This window comes from Oncorhynchus masou, chromosome 12, assembly GCF_036934945.1.
Source record: "Oncorhynchus masou masou isolate Uvic2021 chromosome 12, UVic_Omas_1.1, whole genome shotgun sequence".
NCBI classification, from domain to species: Eukaryota; Metazoa; Chordata; class Actinopteri; order Salmoniformes; family Salmonidae; genus Oncorhynchus; species Oncorhynchus masou.
The window spans coordinates 6,063,678-6,080,390 of record NC_088223.1 but is presented as its reverse complement, the minus strand read 5'-3'; the positions used below and the strand labels follow the sequence as shown (position 1 = coordinate 6,080,390).

General features: G+C 43.2%; 1 protein-coding gene across 1 annotated transcript; it reads left to right on the top strand.

Annotated features, from left to right (window-relative positions):
- Positions 1-1,141: 1,141 nt before the first annotated feature.
- Positions 1,142-11,430, top strand: LOC135549483 (tissue alpha-L-fucosidase-like). The gene is made up of 8 exons (XM_064979480.1): positions 1,142-1,632; positions 2,193-2,327; positions 3,269-3,515; positions 4,533-4,609; positions 6,682-6,805; positions 7,234-7,424; positions 8,355-8,454; positions 10,590-11,430. The coding sequence occupies exons 1-8, from the start codon at positions 1,274-1,276 to the stop codon at positions 10,725-10,727; spliced, it is 1,371 nt and encodes a 456-aa protein (XP_064835552.1). The 5' UTR covers positions 1,142-1,273; the 3' UTR covers positions 10,728-11,430.
- Positions 11,431-16,713: the final 5,283 nt, after the last annotated feature.

Below are 16,713 nucleotides of genomic sequence, written 5' to 3'. Positions count from 1 at the left end.
AGCAGTTTCCTTTTTCTACAGTAACCCGTTATATAACAGTCATAATGCCCTCGAAGCCGGTGTTCGGAAGATATATTGGACGGTTTACTCAGCCTTGTCTCAGGATGGTAAGTTGGTGGTTGAAGATATCTCTCTAGTGGTGTGGGGGCTGTGCTTTGGCAAAGTGGGTGGCGTTATATCCTTCCTGTTTGGCCCTGTCTCGGGGTATCATCGGATGGGGCCACAGTGTCTCCTGACCTGTTCACCGGATGTGCTACCTGTCCCAGACCTGCTGTTTTCAACTCTCTAGAGACAGCAGGAGCGGTAGAGATGCTCTTAATGATCGGCTATGAAAAGCCAACTGACATTTACTCCTGAGGTGCTGACTTGCTCCACCCTCGACAACTACTGTGATTATTATTATTTGACCATGCTGGTCATAAATGAACATTTGAACATCTTGGCCATGTTCTGTTATAATCTCCACCCGGCACAGCCAGAAGAGGACTGGCCACCCCTCATAGCCTGGTTCCTCTCTAGGTTTCTTCCTAGGTTCTGGCCTTTCTATGGGAGTTTTTCCTAGCCACCGTGCTTCTACACCTGCATTGCTTGCTGTTTGTGGTTTTAGGCTGGGTTTCTGTACAGCACTGTGTGACATCGGCTGTACATTTGATTGATTAATTGATTGATTTACTAATAGCACCTGTGACAATATATCCTCCAAAAGCTGGCTTCTCGGGCTTCACATAATTATCTCACCAGTCGACCTTCTACGTATTAAATATTCAGTTAAATATTCAGCTTGCACAATTGGCCCCGCGTCGTCCGGGTTTGGCTGGCGTAGGCCGTCATTGTAAATGAGAATTGGTTCTTAACTGACTTGCCTAGTTAAATAAAGGTTAAACATAAATACTAATACATATTGCAATGTACAGCCGTACCTATGGAGCTTACTTTTTTGTTGTTGTCAAATTAAATGAATTATTGTATTTAGTTTAATTTATATAACAACATTCTGATCTTGTTCAGCATTATCTAGTCCAAATATGTCATGATTCCACTATTTGTATCGTTTGAATCACTTTCAATTGGGGACTTTTATTTTAAAGGCAAAGCCCAGATTCCACTATCCTTGTTGTCGCTAGCGTCACACAGGTGTTTTCACCCCAACAAGTCACGTGAGTGCCTTTCTTTACATAATGGGACATCATTGGACTACAAAGTGGTTTTAAGGGCTATGCCAGCGCCGTTTGCATCACTTCATCAACTTTAGTTCTTTCTGAAAGAACTGAAAATGACCTCTTTGATTCTGAGGAGTTTGTTACTATTTGCAGTGGTTGCAATCTCGTCAGGAAATGGAGTGCGGTATACGGCCAATTGGACAAGTATCGACTCCCGGCCGTTACCGGTGTGGTACGACGAGTCGAAGATCGGTATTTTCGTTCACTGGGGGGTATTCTCCGTACCCGGGTACGGCCAGTTCAGTGAGTGGTTCTGGCAGTCGTGGAGAGGCGCACATCGAGCAGACGAGGTTGAGTTTATGAAGAAAAACTACCCTGTGGGTTTTACATACGCAGATTTTGCGCACGATTTCAAAGCGCAGTTCTTCGACCCTGATGACTGGGCTGAAATATTTGAAGCTTCTGGAGCCAAGTAAGTAGCAACCTAAACTTTATTTAATTGCATACTTATTCAACTAGGCTACTCAACACAAGAGTGCACGAATCATATCTAACTAAGTATTTTATATGGGTTGAACGCCTCAATCACACAGAGAGTATTACTGCGCGAAATGGCACGCAACATCATCTGAATATGTCTGCCACAAAAGTTCAACTTTCACCTTCTGCTACTATTTCTGTCAAGCCGTCTAAGCGCATACAGTTTGATGCATACGGTAGATAAACACGGCGTTCCATTGGAAATGAATGTATTTCTGTTGGACCAAAAATGCGCGACGGTGTCTGTGTGATCGAGACGTTACACATAAGGGTTGCACTGTTCCAGTTGGCCCAAAACATTTTTAGTATAAATTGTCGTGAGAAGTTGAAACGGGCCTAGGAACCGACTGCTTAGTTCGTCCACATGTTCCTAAATTGAAATTAGGCTCTTGGGCAGGCATTTTTTTTATATATTTTTATTCTTCTTCTTGTGAGATGATGACGCCCCCCCCCCCCTCCCTGTAATGCTGTACACTTTGCATACATTGCCAGGTATGTGGTGTTCACATCCAAGCATCACGAGGGCTTCTGTAACTGGCCGTCTGCAGACTCGTGGAACTGGAACTCTGTGGACACTGGACCACACAGAGACCTGGTGGGAGACCTGGCAGCTGCCGTACGCAAGAGGTAGGACGTGGGGGAAGTTGCCCCTAGACACTGATCTCCAGTCAGTTCAGCCATCCCCTGATCTCCAGTCAGTTCAGCATCCCCTAACTGTTAAGGTTGGGGAGAACTGATCCTAGATCTGTACCTGGGGGAAACCAGAGCCTCTTTCAGCCTCTCACCACTACACTACATGACTGTGTTCCCCTGGATCAGGATATTCTGGTTAGACCGGTTTGGAAACCAAGCATGTATTCTCAATGCTTCCCTGTGCATTTTCACAGCTTCCCTGTGCATTTTCACAGCTTCCCTGTGCATTATCACAGCTTCCCTGTGCATTATCACAGCTTCCCTGTGCATTATCACAGCTTCCCTGTGCATTATCACAGCTTCCCTGTGCATTATCACAGCTTCCCTGTGCATTATCAGAGCTTCCCTGTGCATTTTCACAGCTTCCCTGTGCATTATCACAGCTTCCCTGTGCATTATCAGAGCTTCCCTGTGCATTATCAGAGCTTCCCTGTGCATTATCAGAGCTTCCCTGTGCATTATCAGAGCTTCCCTGTGCATTATCACAGCTTCCCTGTGCATTATCACAGCTTCCCTGTGCATTATCACAGCTTCCCTGTGCATTTTCACAGCTTCCCTGTGCATTATCACAGCTTCCCTGTGCATTATCACAGCTTCCCTGTGCATTATCACAGCTTCCCTGTGCATATTCACAGCTTTCATGTCCATTATCACTGCTTCCCAGACATTTCGCTACACTCGCAATAACATCTGCTAACGATGTGTATGTGACCAATAAAATCTAGGTTCTAGGATCGGTGTTAACTTTGGGGGGGGCGGGGCTGATCCTATAGCATTCCTACTCCGAGACTCTTTGGGAATACGGGGCCTGGTTGGTTTGTGGGCTCTCCGGTCATAACAGCTCACAACGTTTCACATGCATTCTGTTTCCATAGAAAGGGACTGCACTTTGGCCTGTACCACTCCCTGTATGAGTGGTTCCATCCACTCTACCTGAAGGACAGGGCTTCCGGGTACAAGACCCAGGAGTTTGTCTTCCGGAAGGCTCTTCCTGAGCTGGTTAACCTGGTGATGACCTACAAGCCAGAACTGATCTGGTCCGATGGGGATTGGGAAGCTCCTGACACCTACTGGAACTCAACAGAATTCCTGGCCTGGCTCTACAACGACAGTCCTGTCAAGGTGAGCGAGGCTGAGGGAAGATGCGAAATGGAGGGCGTCCCAAATGCTACCCTATTCACTTTGTAGTGCCACTTTTGACCAGGGCCAATAGGGATGTGACAAATGATTGACATTTGTTTTTACCAGTTCTTGTGTCACCAGTTCTTGTGTCACCTGACCTATATATCAGTTAGAACTGTGTGTCACCTGACCTATATGTTAGTTAGGGGGTGGAGTTAGAACTGTGTGTCACCTGACCTATGCCATTTAGGGGGTGGAGTTAGAACTGTGTCACCTGACCTATATATCAGTTAGAACTGTGTGTCACCTGACCTATATGTTAGTTAGGGGGTGGAGTTAGAACTGTGTGTCACCTGACCTATATGTTAGTTAGGGGGTGGAGTTAGAACTGTGTGTCACCTGACCTATATGTTAGTTAGGGGGTGGAGTTAGAACTGTGTGTCACCTGACCTATATGTTAGTTGGGGGGTGGAGTTAGAACTGTGTGTCACCTGACCTATATGTTAGTTAGGGGGTGGAGTTAGAACTGTGTGTCACCTGACCTATATATCAGTTAGAACTGTGTGTCACCTGACCTATATGTTAGTTAGGGGGTGGAGTTAGAACTGTGTGTCACCTGACCTATATGTTAGTTAGGGGGTGGAGTTAGAACTGTGTGTCACCTGACCTATATGTTAGTTAGGGGGTGGAGTTAGAACTGTGTGTTACCTGACCTATATGTTAGTTAGGGGGTGGAGTTAGAACTGTGTGTCACCTGACCTATGTCAGTTAGGGGGTGGAGTTAGAACTTTGTGTGTCATGTGATATGTGTCATAAGATGCACCTGATCACATTTAGATCCGGTGACATGTCACATCTAGATACAAGAGAACTCGTTCGCCTATTTATTTTTATTTACTTTTTGGTCTGAAACCCATTAGGACATAAAGTTGTGTCTTTGTAAATATGAACTACACTACTGCCCCTTTTTGTTAACCCAGAACAACACTGACTTCTGCTTTCAATCTACTTCCGCAGGACTTTGTGGTGGTCAATGACAGATGGGGTAATGGTTGTTACTGTAAACATGGAGGTTACTACAACTGTGCCGACAGGTAGACTACCCTCTAGCACCAACACTGAACCCTAGATCGTATCACTTCAGGGGTTGGAACCACAATTTTATTTTTCCAATCGTTTCATTCTGAGCAGAACCACGTTCTTTTTATTGCTCTCATCCAGAACCAGCAAAACAAAGTTCCCTGAACCAGTTCGACCCTGTCGTGGAAATTCCAACCACAAAGGAGTGAGAGGCTGTAGATTCTTCAAACAACTCACATTTTTAAATTAAGATTTGTAAAAATGTGAGTTGTTATACATCACCTCAATGGTGTATGGGCTCTCAACCAACGAAGAAGAGTTGTCTCAGTTTATATGGGAAAATATAAAATACAGCCCCCCCCCCCTCCCCCTTTGGGTGGTGTCACAAACAAACTGGTCGGTGACAATGGAACTGAGAAACTGGTCGGTGACAATGGAACTGAGAAACTACGGTTGGCCTGTGGTAAGGTTTTGTTGCTCCGTTTCTCAATGCTCATTGTCTCGACGCTGTTTTCCAAAAGGAACCAAAACCATTTGTCCTGCTCGTCTCTCCCAGCTTAGTTCAGTCTACGGCTACGCGGAATGACAGCATTTTGTCTGTAAATCCAACACCATGATTCAGTCACGTGGACAAAGGGGAAGTGTTCCAGCAGAGGAAGCAGTTCTCGTCAGCACATCATGACTTTAACTAAATCCCGAGTCTTAATAAACATTATAACAGCAATGTCTGCCACAATAACACCCCCCCCCCTAAAAAAAAAAAATTAAAAATAAATAAATACCGGTTTTAAATATGTACTCTGTTCCTCTTTTAAACTGTGATATCAAAATAAGATGTGTATATATATATATTTTTTTCACATTCATTAAATTACTTCAACTAGTTTGGCTAGAGTAGGCAAGCTAGTTTTACGTGTTTTGATGGACAGACAAGTGAAGCCTATGGCACAAGGTGCGACTGAATTCTTTTCAGGGTGGGGAGAGGGGGTCGATGAGGAGGCTTGAAGCGCTGGGCATCTTGTTGTTTTGACATGTATTATCTGAATTAAGACCTACAGAATTATACCTACGGAGGAGCAGCTTCTCTGCGGGGACTGTGAACGTCCTTTGAGCTAGCTAGCAAACAAGCTTGTGTGTGTGCAAGAATTAAAAAACACGTCTTAACTTTTTGTAGTTAATAAATCCAATGTGAAATGTAACTATGCCTATAGTATCCTTAACGAGCATTGGAAAAAGTGAATCCAATCTCTTTATCCTCTGAATGACGATTGTAACGTTGGTAGACGACATGCTTTGGAGGGCAGGTAGCCTACACACTCGCACACACACACTGGCTAAGATTTCAATCTGGCAGGCAGAGATACTGGAAGAATTTTCTGACAGTAACCGAAAGGTTGCTAGGTCGAATCCCCCGAGCTGACGAGGTAAAAATCTGTTCTGCCCCTGAACAAGGCAGGTTCCTAGGCCGTTATTGTATGTACGAATTTGTTCTTAACTCAATTAACCTCAAATCAAATTTTATTTGATTAAATAAATAAAATAAATATTTATTGTTAAATAAATAAAATTCTGAGTGACAGGAAGGGCTTTGTGTAGGCATGTTGCTTTTGTGGGACCCAAGAAAAATGGCTGAAATGTATAAGAATGTTATCAACTAGTTCCCATGCTTAAAAAAAAAAAAAAAAAAAAAAAAAAAAAAAAAAAATATGAAGGTTCTGTTCCGGGAACAGTATGGGTCACTTTCGTTCCCATTTCTTTTCCTTGAAACGGTTCCAACCCGTTTTACATTACATTTGAGGTAATTTAGCAGACACTTATTCAGAGTAACTAATAGTCAGGTAGTACTGTATGAATGTATATCTTATTTATTTATTTATATATATATATAGCATTAGACATATGCTAATATCCCCACCTCCTCTGAATAGGTGGAATCTTCCTAGACTCTGCCTACAACTGTTCACTCATGTAGGATTTACTCATGGAATACACAAACAGACTATCACCCTTGGTACCATATCAGACCTGCCACTCATTTTGAACCAGTGGGTTGTGTGTGTTTTTATATATACATCTTCACTCTCAGGTTCACGCCAGGCTCTCTGCCTAACCACAAGTGGGAGAAATGCCAGTCCATCGACAACCGCTCCTGGGGTTACCGAAGAAACATGAAGCTCATCGAGCTGATGGACCTGCCCACCATCATAACGGTGAGAGGTCACAGGAAGTGAAATCAGTACTGAGGGGACAAACACAACTGGGGCTCAGTTTGAATACTTTGGAGTTGTTGTTTTTTTTGGTCTTGCTTCTCTCCTTGTGGACTAATCTGACTATAGACATTTACATTCAAGTCATTTGGCAGACGCTCTTATCCAGAGCGACTTACAAATTGGTAGCTTATTCAATGAGCTATGGCCTCTATCAGCTTCTTCTCTGCTCACTTTGTAACAGCAGGATATGCTGTCTTTCTCTTTCTGCACGCTGATGACTGGGTGTGTCTTATCTCTATTTCATAAACAAGAGTTGTCACTAACTTGGTAAAATCTTAAGTTTGTTGACATCTCTACCTCATCATGTGTCTGGATACTGCCTGTGTCTTTTGAGTATAAATATAACATCTCTGTTGTTGTTTCATCAGGACATGGTGTACGTGGTGGCCCTGGGTGGTAACTACCTGCTGAACATAGGGCCCATGGAGGATGGTATGATCTCGCCTCTCTTTGAGGAGAGGCTGAGGGGGATGGGGGCCTGGCTGGGGGTCAACGGAGAGGCCATCTACTCCTCCAAACCCTGGAGGCTCCAGGGGGAGAACACCACCGTGCCTGTCTGGTAAGAGACAATACATAGATTTCCAAACTGAAATTGATCTGTCTTGGACAGGCTTGAGTCAAGTTACTACTTCTCTATTGTATTAACTATTGTAATTATCGTCGCCAAACCCACTGGCTCCATGTCATCTACAAGACCCTGCTAGGTAAAGTTTCCTCCTTATCTCAGCTCGCTGGTCACCATAGCATCTCCCACCTGTAGCACATGCTCCAGCAGGTATATCTCTCTAGTAAACCCCCCAAACCAATTATTTATTTGGCCGCCTCTCCTTCCAGTTCTCTGCTGCCAATGACTGGAACGAACTACAACAATCTCTGAAACTGGAAACACTTATCTCCCTCACTAGCTTTAAGCACCAGCTGCCAGAGCAGCTCACAGATTACTGCACCTGTACATAGCCCACCTATAATTTAGCCCAAACAACTACCTCTTTCCCTACTGTATTTAATTTATTTATTTATTTTGCTCCTTTGCACCCCATTATTTCTACTTTGCACATTCTTCCATTGCAAATCTACCATTCCAGTGTTTTACTTGCTATATTGTATTTACTTTGCCACCATGGCCTTTTTTTGCCTTTACCTCCCTTATCTCACCTCATTTGCTCACATTGTATATAGACTTGTTTATACTGTATTATTGACTGTATGTTTGTTTTACTCCATGTGTAACTCTGTATGTGTCACACTGCTTTGCTTTATCTTGGTCAGGGTCGCAATTGTAAATGAGAACTTGTTCTCAACTTGCCTACCTGGTTAAATAAAGGTGAAATAAATAAAAATAATTATAACCGACTGGGATTTTACTGCCATCTAGTGGTCAACTGTCATCCCGAGTCTTAAACAAGTCCTGAGTGTGTGTGTGTGTGTGTGTGTATTTTATATGTGTATATATAATGACAGACATCTATCTCTCTCTCCCCTTCCATAGGTACACCTCGAAGAACAACACAGTCTATGCCATACTACTGGAATGGCCTTCCAAACTGCTGTTTGACCTCGCAGCACCCAAAACCTCTGCGGACACTAATGTAAGTATACCACACCTGTGGTATTATACTCTAGTATACCACACCTGTGGTATTATACTCTAGTATACCACACCTGCTGTATTATACTCTAGTATACCACACCTGCTGTATTATACTCTAGTATACCACACCTGCTGTATTATACTCTAGTATACCACACCTGTGGTATTATACTCTAGTATACCACACCTGCGGTATTATACTCTAGTATACCACACCTGCTGTATTATACTCTAGTATACCACACCTGCTGTATTATACTCTAGTATACCACACCTGCTGTATTATACTCTAGTATACACACCTGCTGTATTATACTCTAGTATACCACACCTGCTGTATTATACTCTAGTATACCACACCTGCTGTATTATACTCTAGTATACCACACCTGCTGTATTATACTCTAGTATACCACACCTGCTGTATTATACTCTAGTATACCACACCTGCTGTATTATACTCTAGTATACCACACCTGCTGTATTATACTCTAGTATACCACACCTGCTGTATTATACTCTAGTATACCACACCTGTGGTATTATACTCTAGTATACCACACCTGCTGTATTATACTCTAGTATACCACACCTGCTGTATTATACTCTAGTATACCACACCTGCGGTATTATACTCTAGTATACCACACCTGCTGTATTATACTCTAGTATACCACACCTGTGGTATTATACTCTAGTATACCACACCTGCTGTATTATACTCTAGTATACCACACCTGCTGTATTATACTCTAGTATACCACACCTGCTGTATTATACTCTAGTATACCACACCTGCTGTATTATACTCTAGTATACCACACCTGCTGTATTATACTCTAGTATACCACACCTGCTGTATTATACTCTAGTATACCACACCTGCTGTATTATACTCTAGTATACCACACCTGTGGTATTATACTCTAGTATACCACACCTGCTGTATTATACTCTAGTATACCACACCTGCTGTATTATACTCTAGTATACCACACCTGCGGTATTATACTCTAGTATACCACACCTGCGGTATTATACTCTAGTATACCACACCTGCTGTATTATACTCTAGTATACCACACCTGTGGTATTATACTCTAGTATACCACACCTGTGGTATTATACTCTAGTATACCACACCTGTGGTATTATACTCTAGTATACCACACCTGCGGTATTATACTCTAGTATACCACACCTGCGGTATTATACTCTAGTATACCACACCTGCGGTATTATACTCTAGTATACCACACCTGCTGTATTATACTCTAGTATACCACACCTGCGGTATTATACTCTAGTATACCACACCTGCGGTATTATACTCTAGTATACCACACCTGCTGTATTATACTCTAGTATACCACACCTGTGGTATTATACTCTAGTATACCACACCTGCGGTATTATACTCTAGTATACCACACCTGCGGTATTATACTCTAGTATACCACACCTGCGGTATTATACTCTAGTATACCACACCTGCGGTATTATACTCTAGTATTCCACACCTGCGGTATTATACTCTAGTATACCACACCTGCGGTATTATACTCTAGTATACCACACCTGCGGTATTATACTCTAGTATACCACACCTGCGGTATTATACTCTAGTATACCACACCTGCGGTATTATACTCTAGTATGCCACACCTGCGGTATTATACTCTAGTATGCCACACCTGCTGTATTATACTCTAGTATGCCACACCTGCTGTATTATACTCTAGTATACCACACCTGCTGTATTATACTCTAGTATACCACACCTGCTGTATTATACTCTAGTATACCACACCTGCTGTATTATACTCTAGTATGCCACACCTGCTGTATTATACTCTAGTATGCCACACCTGCGGTATTATACTCTAGTATGCCACACCTGCTGTATTATACTCTAGTATGCCACACCTGCTGTATTATACTCTAGTATGCCACACCTGCTGTATTATACTCTAGTATGCCACACCTGCTGTATTATACTCTAGTATACCACACCTGTGGTATTACACTCTTATGGTTCTTTTAACATTTGTGTTCGGTCCCAAAAGGTACAAATATGTAAAAAGCAGCACCTGTTATGCTATAACCTGAATTATGTTCTGTCTCTCTTCTCAGGTCACTATACTGGACGACCCGTCCGTACCTCTGAAGTGGGTCTCAACGGCGCCAACCGGACTGGTGGTACTCATGCCTGACATCATGCCAGTTTCCCCGGGGCAAGGCTGGGTCCTGAAACTGGAGGGAGTGGTGTGAGAGGCGGTGAACAGGACTGTTTTTAATTATTATACGCTAAGATATTATGACTGTTCATGTTTTAAATTGTAAGTTTCAGGGGTTGAAATGTTACTTTTTTAGGATTCTGACACTGGTGGATTGTGTGTGAGTCAGCTGAAGACGAGCTGCCTTGAATGTGCAATAGATGGCAGCTCTGCAGTATCTCTATCAACAATGGCCTCCTCCTTTAAAAAAACATATATTGATAAGAAAAACAAACCAAACATTTGGTTATAACCTATTCAGCTACTTGAGGCAAATATGAAGGATAGTCATTATGTTCAGCAGTAAGGACCAAATATTGGATGTTCATAAATGACACACCAAAGATAGTTAATTGTTTTCTGGGTTTGGTAGAAATGTGCATTGCAACAGGGTGTAGAAAGTGAACGTTCCACTTTTCACGACAATCTCTGTCGGCTCCTTGTGCCTTTTTTCTTTGGTGTGTGTGTGTGTGTGTGTGTGGACAATCTTTATTTCGTGTTAAACTGACATGACAATGCACTGTCGTTTTTTTATAGGCTTTGTGAATGAATGTAAATGTGTTTTTTAAATTACCAGTATGTCTTTACATTTTTTTTAATGCTGTTTCTCCTTGAAGTAATTTTATTTTAACTCTATAAAATTGAAGCCCTTATCTGATTTGTTTTTTGTTCACAATAAAAAGGTAGATCAGTCTGCATATTTATTCCTAAACTAGGTCTGCCAAATTCAGTAGACTACAGAGAACTTGTCGAAAAATATTTTCATAAACCATTGTGTGTTATTTACGTACACAACCCGGTGTCAGAGAAATAAACCCAAAGCGCTACGGAAAAGAGGATCCGGTATGTGGCTATTTAACCGCTGTCGGATAAACGCAAATCAAATTGTATTTGTCACATGCGTCGAATACAACCGGTGTAGACCTCGGCGTGAAACGCTTACTTACAAGCCCTTAACTAACAATGCAGTTTTAAGAAAGTGTTCAGTAAAACATATTTAAAGAGTAGCAGTAAAATAACAGGAGCGAGGCAATATACAGGGTATTACGGTACAGAGTCAATGTGGAGGCTATATACAGGGTATTACGGTACAGAGTCAATGTGGAGGCTATATACAGGGTATTATGGTACAGAGTCAATGTGGAGGCTATATACAGGGTATTACGGTACAGAGTCAATGTGGAGGCTATATACAGGGGTACCGGTACAGAGTCAATGTGGAGGCTATATACAGGGTATTACGGTACAGAGTCAATGTGGAGGCTATATACAGGGTATTACGGTACAGAGTCAATGTGGAGGCTATATACAGGGGGTACCGGTACAGAGTCAATGTGGAGGCTATATACAGGGTATTACGGTACAGAGTCAATGTGGAGGCTATATACAGGGGGTACCGGTACAGAGTCAATGTGGAGGCTATATACAGGGGGTACCGGTACAGAGTCAATACGGAGGCTATATACAGGGTATTACGGTACAGAGTCAATGTGGAGGCTATATACAGGGGTACCGGTACAGAGTCAATACGGAGGCTATATACAGGGTATTACGGTACAGAGTCAATGTGGAGGCTATATACAGGGGGTACCGGTACAGAGTCAATGTGGAGGCTATATACAGGGGGTACCGGTACAGAGTCAATGTGGAGGCTATATACAGGGGGTACCGGTACAGAGTCAATGTGGAGGCTATATACAGGGGGTACCGGTACAGAGTCAATGTGGAGGCTATATACAGGGGGTACCGGTACAGAGTCAATGTGGAGGCTATATACAGGGGGTACCGGTACAGAGTCAATGTGGAGGCTATATACAGGGGGTACCGGTACAGAGTCAATGTGGAGGCTATATACAGGGGGTACCGGTACAGAGTCAATGTGGAGGCTATATACAGGGGTACCGGTACAGAGTCAATGTGGAGGCTATATACAGGGGGTACCAGTACAGAGTCAATGTGGAGGCTATTTACAGGGGGTACCGGTACAGAGTCAATGTGGAGGCTATATACAGGGGGTACCGGTACAGAGTCAATGTGGAGGCTATATACAGGGGTACCGGTACAGAGTCAATACGGAGGCTATATACAGGGTATTACGGTACAGAGTCAATGTGGAGGCTATATACAGGGGGTACCGGTACAGAGTCAATGTGGAGGCTATATACAGAGGGTACCGGTACAGAGTCAATGTGGAGGCTATATACAGGGGGTACCGGTACAGAGTCAATGTGGAGGCTATATACAGGGGGTACCGGTACAGAGTCAATGTGGAGGCTATATACAGGGGGTACCGGTACAGAGTCAATACGGAGGCTATATACAGGGTATTACGGTACAGAGTCAATGTGGAGGCTATATACAGGGGGTACCGGTACAGAGTCAATGTGGAGGCTATATACAGAGGGTACCGGTACAGAGTCAATACGGAGGCTATATACAGGGTATTATGGTACAGAGTCAATGTGGAGGCTATATACAGGGGGTACCGGTACAGAGTCAATGTGGAGGCTATATACAGCGTGTACCGGTACAGAGTCAATGTGGAGGCTATATACAGGGTGTTATGGTACAGAGTCCATCTGGAGGCTATATACAGGGGGTACCGGTACAGAGTCAATGTGGAGGCTATATACAGGGTGTTATGGTACAGAGTCTGCGCAGGTGACTAATACAATTTGATTTGATTTTGGTGTGCAATATAAAAACAGAGGGAGGTGTAAAAGACAGAAAGGGAATGAGGAAAGAACAGAGGATTGGGGAAGACAGTATATGATTAATGAATCACATTGCTACCCTAATATTCTGGTGCGGCAGGCAGTGGTTAGAGTGTTGGACTAGTAACTGAAAAGTTGCTAGATCAAATCCCAGAGCTGACAAGGTACAAATCTGTCATTCTGCCCCTGAACAAGGCAGTTAACCTACTGTTCCTCGACCAGTTAACCCACAGTTTCTAGGCCATCATTGAAAATAAGAATTTGTTCTTAACTGACTTGCCAAGTTACATAAAGGTAAAATATATATATATATTTTAATCTCAGTTCATCACAATTACATAGTGGTGTCTCCTAACCAGCCCTGGGCTCCCAGTTGGCCCAAAGGTTATCTTAGAGCGGGCGAGGTGGTGATGATGGGACTGGGGGTTGGCATCCTCTCACATCAAAACATACCTACCGATGGAGAGAGAGAGAAATAACATGTTAAAGCCTTGTGTTTAAAAAAAAAAAATTCTAACACCCTCAGTCATCCTTTATTTATCTGTTATTTTACCAGTATAAGTTGACTGAGAAAATGTTCTCATTTACTGCAACGACCTGGGGAATAGTTACAGATGGGAGGGGGATGAATGAGCCAATTGTAAACTGGGGATTATTAGATGACTGTGATGGTTTGAGGAACAGATTGGAAATTTAGCCAGGACACTGGGGTTCACACCCCTACTCTTAAATGATCTTTAATGACCTCAGAGAGTCAGGACACCCGTTTAACGTCCCATCCAAAAGATGGCACCCTACACAGGGCAGTGTCCCCAATCACTGCCATGGGGCATTGGGATATTTTTATTTTTTGACCAGAGGAAAGAGTGCCTCCTACTGGCCCTCCAACACCATTTCTAGCAGCATCTGGTCTCCCGTCCAGGAACTGACCAGGACCAACACTGCTTAGCTTCAGAAGCTAGCCAGCAGTGGTATGCAGGGTGGTATGCTGCTGGCCTCATAATCATCAGGAGGTGACATGCAAAACTGACCTGGGATCATTAACTCTGGGACTACTACATCTCTTTAGTAATACTTCCTGTATAATATAAACTGACCCTGGATCATTAACTCTGGGACTACTACATCTCTTTAGTAATACTTCCTGTATAATATAAACTGACCTGGGATCATTAACTCTGGGACTACTACATCTCTTTAGTAATACTTCCTGTATAATATAAACTGACCTGGGATCATTAACTCTGGGACTACTGCATCTCTTTAGTAATACTTCCTGTATAATATAAACTGACCTGGGATCATTAACTCTGGGACTACTACATCTCTTTAGTAATACTTCCTGTATAATATAAACTGACCTGGGATCATTAACTCTGGGACTACTACATCTCTTTAATATTACTTCCTGTATAATATAAACTGATCTGGGATCATTAATTCTGGGACTACTACATCTCTTTAGTAATACTTCCTGTATAATATAAACTGATCTGGGATCATTAACTCTGGGACTACTACATCTCTTTAGTATTACTTCCTGTATAATATAAACTGATCTGGGATCATTAACTCTGGGACTACTACATCTCTTTAGTAATACTTCCTGTATAATATAAACTGATCTGGGATCATTAACTCTGGGACTACTGCACCTCTATCTGTATTTCAATGTAAAACATCTCTTTAATAATACTTCCTGTTGTCCTGACCAACTGACCTCTCACCTCTGATCATGCTGTGCCCTCTATGCAGGCAGTCCAGATGAAGGAGGGGTTCACCGACACTGCTGATATAACCTAGAGGATTTAGGGAGAAGGGGAGAGAGGGATGAAGTGAAGGAGAGAGAATGTTATTGAGAAAATAAGGTAGTTAAAGAGACAGTGTTCAACAGGAATCTGTGTAGCCTCACCTGGTGTCCACACCACACTAAGTGGCTGCAGAGGACTTTATGCTGAAGAACATGGACAAACAATATAGTGTAGTTATAGAAATAATGAAGTGTCTTACTGTTCTCCATGGTTGGCCCTCTTGCCTATTCTTTGAAGTTGGAAGGAGCCAAAGTTACACACCTGAGCCTGCTTACTGCACAACACAATCCATCAATCAGATTGATACACGAGTGTGTAGGTGTGGGTTATAGGGTGTCTAATTGTTCTACACTTAAAATAGCCTATTTTGTTTTTGTACAGACATCACACCCTTACCTAAACAGCACCCTCACCTGAGAAGTAGAAATCAAAGGGAGAGAAACTGGGAATGGAATAACTGCAGTTGACATAGCAACAGTAAATTAAAGAATACCCTTATTGCAATGTGGATGTCTCTTAAAAGAGCCTTCGGTTGTGCATAGTGTAGTCTATGGTGTTGCCAGGGAACAGCACCCTCATCGAAGGAGTAGGAGGTGAAGATCGGATTATCTCCCCTGCTGTGTTGTTGGACCCCGTCCTTGAAACATCCTGCAGAGCAGTAGACTTCTCCTCTGGGACACGGTGGTGAGCTGCAGATCCCCTCCTGGTCCTCGTGTCCATCCTCGTGAAGTTACGCAGGACACAGGTAGCCTTCACACAACGTTGCAGTGCCCTATTACGGTAACTGTACAAGACCATGGTGCTTGCCTACGGAGCTGTGAGGGGAACGGCACCGCAGTACCTCCAGGCTCTGATCAGGCCCTACACCCAAGCAAGGGCACTGCGTTCATCCACCTCTGGCCTGCTCGCCTCCCTACCATTGAGGAAGTACAGTTCCCGCTCAGCCCAGTCAAAACTGTTCGCTGCTCTGGCCCCCCAATGGTGGAACAAACTCCCTCACGACGCCAGGACAGCGGAGTCAATCACCACCTTCCGGAGACACCTGAAACCCCACCTCTTCAAGGAATACCTAGGATAGGATAAGTAATCCTTCTCACCCCCCCTTAATGATTTAGATGCACTATTGTAAAGTGGCTGTTCCACTGGATGTCAGAAGGTGAATTCACCAATTTGTAAGTCGCTCTGGATAAGAGCGTCTGCTAAATGACTTAAATGTAAATGTAAATGTAACAGTCCTGTGTGGCTCAGTCGGTAGAGCATGGCGCTTGCAACGCCAAGCGTCGTGGGTTCGATTCCCGCTGGGGCCACCCATATGTAAAAGTAGTGGCCCCAGCCGACTTGTAAGTCGCTTTGGACAAAAGCGTCTGCTAAATGGGATATATATAATATAACTGTAGGCAGGAATCTCCAGTTACAAGGTATCTGTAGGAATATGGAAGATAATGTAATTATTAGT